This window comes from Aquarana catesbeiana, linkage group LG01, assembly GCF_042186555.1.
Source record: "Aquarana catesbeiana isolate 2022-GZ linkage group LG01, ASM4218655v1, whole genome shotgun sequence".
NCBI classification, from domain to species: domain Eukaryota; kingdom Metazoa; phylum Chordata; class Amphibia; order Anura; family Ranidae; genus Aquarana; species Aquarana catesbeiana.
In genome coordinates, this window is record NC_133324.1 from 691798853 (window position 1) to 691803250 (window position 4398).

Genomic DNA, 4398 nt, shown 5'->3' on the forward strand with positions numbered 1-4398 from the left:
GACAAAGAAAGAAAGAGAGACAAAGAAAGAAAGAGAGAGAGACAAAGAGAGAAAGAAAGAGAGACAAAGAGAGAAAGAGAGACAAAGAAAGAAAGAAAGAAAGAGAGAAAGAGACAAAGAAAGAAAGAGAGAGACAAAGAGAGAGACAAAGAAAGATTCTCCTCCATTCCTTCTCTCTGAGAAGGAAAGAAAGAGGGAGAGAGAAAGAAGGAAGGAAAGAGGGAGGGAGAGAGAAAAGAAGGAAGGAAAGAGGGAGAGAGAAAAGAAGGAAGGAAAGAGGGAGAGAGAAAAGAAGGAAGGAAAGAGGGAGAGGGGAAGAGGGAGAGGGGAAGAGGGAGAGGGGAAGAGGGAGAGGGGAAGAGGGAGAGGGGAAGAGGGAAAGGGGAAGAGGGAGAGGGGAAGAGGGAAAGGGGAAGAGGGAAAGGGGAAGAGGGCCTTAAGGGGAAGGGTAGGGGGAGAGGGAAGGGGAGTAGAGGGACTAGGGTTAGGGCGAGACTGGGAGGGGAGACAGAGACTGGGCTGAGGGGGGAGAGGGGATGAGGCTTGGTTGGCAATTGGCATCAGTTGTTTGGAACTTTTAGTATTTGGCTGAGGGTTAAAGTAACCCCTACTTTTTTTTAAATCTTTTTTTTCCAATCTTCAAAAATCAAAATCTCAGTGGCAGACACTGACAGTGCTGTGCTATAAACAAAATATATAAAATTAACAACACTGGTGTGGTCACTGGTCACAGTGGTCAGTCGTGTGGCAGACTAACAGCGGGCTGGGCAACTTGGCAGGGGCAGTGGCACTGGCAGACACGACAACAGTACATCAGCACTTCCTGGATAAAAAAAATGGGTGACTGCAAGGCGCAAGCAATGCTGCTCAAGATTTGGGAATGTGTAGATTTTTCTGTAAGAACACTAGTTGATCCACATGCTCTGGTTTGAGTGCGCTTCTTTTTGCAGTTACCACATCTCCTGCAGTGGAGAAAACACGCTCTGCAGACACGCTTGTGCCTGGGATACACAAGTATTGCTTTGACAGCTGAGAAAGGAGGGGAAATATGACCTCATGCTCACACCACCAGTTCAAAGGGTCCTCACTGAGAGGCAGAGGTGGGGCTTTACAATATTTTTCCATTTCCTCTTCAGCCTTGGCATAGGGGGTCTTGGGTTCTATTGTACCTTCAGTGTCAGTGAAAGACTGTCCCAGCAAACTCATGAGCAGCGATCTGGCCTTTCTTTTGGGAGGAGATGGAGAATGGTTATCCTCGACGGGTGAACTTTCTTCTTCTTCCAGAGTTTCTTTTCTTCTAGGCACTTGATCCTCCTCATGTGTCCTCTTAGATGTAATCTGTGTTTGAACGAAAAAGAATAGAAAAAAATAAATAAAAACACATTGTCAATTGCCTATGATTCCGATGGGGTGATGAAAAAGCACAGGAAACGGATGGTGCAGTTCCTGCACCTCATCAGATTCAGAAGCGTGGCTTACACTATGTAGCAAGCTGTAGCTAGCTACTAGTTACAATTCGTTTCAAGAAACATGATGAAATTCAAATTAGTTGAATTACCTCCAAGGATGCAGCCTCCTCAGTCACTCCATTGTATATCTCCAATCTCTCCTCCTCTGTGAGGATAAAAGGCAGTCCCTTAAAGCGAGGATCCAGTGCAGAGGCTGTATGAAGGATCTTCTTCTCTGCCTCGCTGCTGTACCTCTTCTGAAGATCTGTTCTGATGGCATTCTTGATCTCATGGATCATGGGTGTGTCTCCCATGGTGTCTGTCATGCTCTGGAGGAGTTGTGCATTTAGAGGGGCAATGAGAGAAACTGTTGGATTACGCTCTTCTGACATCAGCATGGTTGCATCCTTCATTGGCTTTAATGCACTCATAGCATCCTCTGCATTTGACACATCTGTTTCGTTGAGAGTGCAGAGATCGGTCTCTCCTTTTCTGACTTCTGGAGACAACAAGGTGGCACAGACTGCAGGTTGTTGTTCTAAGAACCTCTCGACCATGTCATATGCGCTGTTCCATCTTGTTGGCACATCAGTTATCAGCTTATGATTCTTCAGGCCAAGACATTTCTGTTTCTCTTTTAGACAGTGGCTTGCTCTAGTGCTGCGGTGAAAGAATGTGGATATCCGTCGCACTCTGCCAAGAAGCCTGGAGAGTGTGGCCACTTTCAGCGCTCGCTGGGATGCAAGGTTCAGTGTATGGGCGAAGCATTTCACATGGGGGAATTTCCCAACTTGAGCTGCAACTATCATGTTTGATGCGTTGTCGGTCACAAGCACTACAGATTTATCGGACAGTTGCCATTCTTCCACAACATGAGACAGTAGCTCTGCCAGATGAGCACCTGTGTGAGACTCATAAATGGCTCTCGTTTGCAGCACATGCGACAAGATCTGCCAGTCCTTACTAACGTAATGTGCTGTTATTGTAACATAAGACTCCGTCGTGACTGAAGTCCATGAATCACACGTTATTGTGACTCGACTTGCTTGGCTCATTGACGCAATTATCTGAGCTTTGGTTTCGTGGTAGAGTGCAGGTATAACGTTTTCTGTAAAGTGACTTCGTGATGGGATCTTGTAACGCGGCTCTATCGTCTTCAACAGGTAGCGAAACCCAGTGTTCTCCACAACAGAGTAAGGGCGCAGGTCCTTAGCTATGAAAGCTGCCACAGCTTTTGTTATTCTCTTCCCCTTTTCAGAGTTGGGCGGCAAAGTTGAGAGTATTGCATCAATTTTTGGCTGAGCTGGGTCTATTGACTTGGCGGCGGCACTGGTGGTGGTGGTGGTGGTGGCAGGTGTTAGCATCTCTGAGTGAAAACGGCTAGCATGGTTTCTCATATTAGTAGTATTCCCTAGATATTTAATTTTTGTATGACAGGCTTTACACACAGCGTATGACTTGTCCAATTCATGCTTCCCACTTTGTTCATGTTCATAAAAGCCAAAATGTGCCCAGATGTTTGCTTTTAAAAAGCTAGGTGCATTTTTTATCTCTCGTTCTTTTTGGTCTCCTTCTGCCATTTTTTACTAGTGTAGCATGCCATGTAATTGTGACAGGGGTGATGATGACAATGTTGTCGTCTACAAACTCTGTCAGTATTAAAAAAAAAAAAAGAAAAAAAAAAAAAATTAAGTGTTTAAACCTAAAGCCTGCCACGAGATCACCAGAAAACAAAAGTAACAAGTTTCCTCTACTAGTGTAAGTGTAGTATGATTGTATGTATGTCATGATATGTTAAACAAATAGTTTATAGTTTTATGTATTCATTGTCATTGTCAATGTCTTAGTGATTGATTCACATCACAACTTCATAGTTATCTTGTTTGTGTATGATATTATTATGGTTTTGCTCATCACTGCCCCACACATGCACTGCACTCACCGCAGCAGCATGTGTGGGGCAGTGATGAGCAAAACCATAAATCATACAAAGGTATCAATGAAGTTGTGATCAATCACTAAGACAAACATTGGACATTCAATAGATTAGAGAATAGAGTTAGACTGACCTAAACCGTAATTAATTAAATGGCATTGGCATGGTCACTTAAACTCACTTTAACCCTTTCATGACTAAGCCTATTGACATTTGGTGTTTTTTACAAGTTAAAATCCATATTTTTTTTGATAGAACATTACTTAGAAAACCCCCAAATATTATATATATATATTTTTAGCAGAGAACCTAGAGAATAAAATGGCGATTGTTGCAATATTTTATGTCTCATTGTATTTAATTTATTGTGCAGCGGTCTTTTAAATGCAACTTTTTGGGGAAAAAAAAAATACTTTCATGAATTTAAAAAAATCGAAACAGCAAAGTTAGTTAGCCTAAATTTTTTGGTATAATATGAAATATGATGTGTTACGCCGAGTAAATACCAAACATGTCATGCTTTACAATTGCGCACACGTAGAATGGTGACAAAACTACGGTACCTAAAAATCTCCAAAGGAGACAAAAAAAAAATAACGGATACCACAGGTTAGAGTTACAGAGGAGGTCTAGTGCTAGAATTATAATTATTGCTCTCGCTCTGACGATCCCGGTGATACCTCACATGAGATTTGAACACTGTAACTAACTATGTGGGCTGGGTGCGACTTGCCAAGCCAACTTCCATATGCGTTTTCTTTGCTGCGGGCCGCTTTTATAATTTTTTTTTTTTCTTATGTCTTTAATTTGAGAGGCTAGAGCGGTGGTAGGCACTAGGAGTAGGCAGGGGATGTCCAGTCCGCTCCTCCGGGATAACACAACCCCAGTGCCCGCTGTAAAAAACGGTACCGGGCGGGATGATGCCTGCAGCAGTGCAGCTGCGGGCATTATCCTGGTATAACCCCCCTAAGCCGAGGCCGCAAATGCGTCCACTCGACGAGGCAAAGGGGTTAA

At 43.4% G+C, this 4398-nt stretch overlaps 1 protein-coding gene across 1 annotated transcript; it reads right to left on the reverse strand.

Moving 5' to 3' along the window:
- Positions 1 to 507: 507 nt before the first annotated feature.
- On the reverse strand, positions 508 to 3028 carry LOC141127558 (E3 SUMO-protein ligase ZBED1-like). The gene is made up of 2 exons (XM_073614140.1): positions 1559 to 3028; positions 508 to 1338 (listed from the first exon to the last, which is right to left on the reverse strand). Exons 1-2 carry the CDS (start codon positions 3026 to 3028, stop codon positions 868 to 870), a joined length of 1941 nt encoding a protein of 646 aa, XP_073470241.1. The 3' UTR covers positions 508 to 867.
- Positions 3029 to 4398: the final 1370 nt, after the last annotated feature.

Coding starts and splice junctions, on each gene's coding strand:
- LOC141127558 (XM_073614140.1), bottom strand. CDS start 3,028: ATGGCAGAAGGAGACCAAAAAGAACGAGAGATAAAAAATGCACCTAGC. Junction 1,339..1,558: donor AGGAGGCTGCATCCTTGGAG/GTAATTCAACTA, acceptor GTTCAAACACAG/ATTACATCTAAGAGGACACA.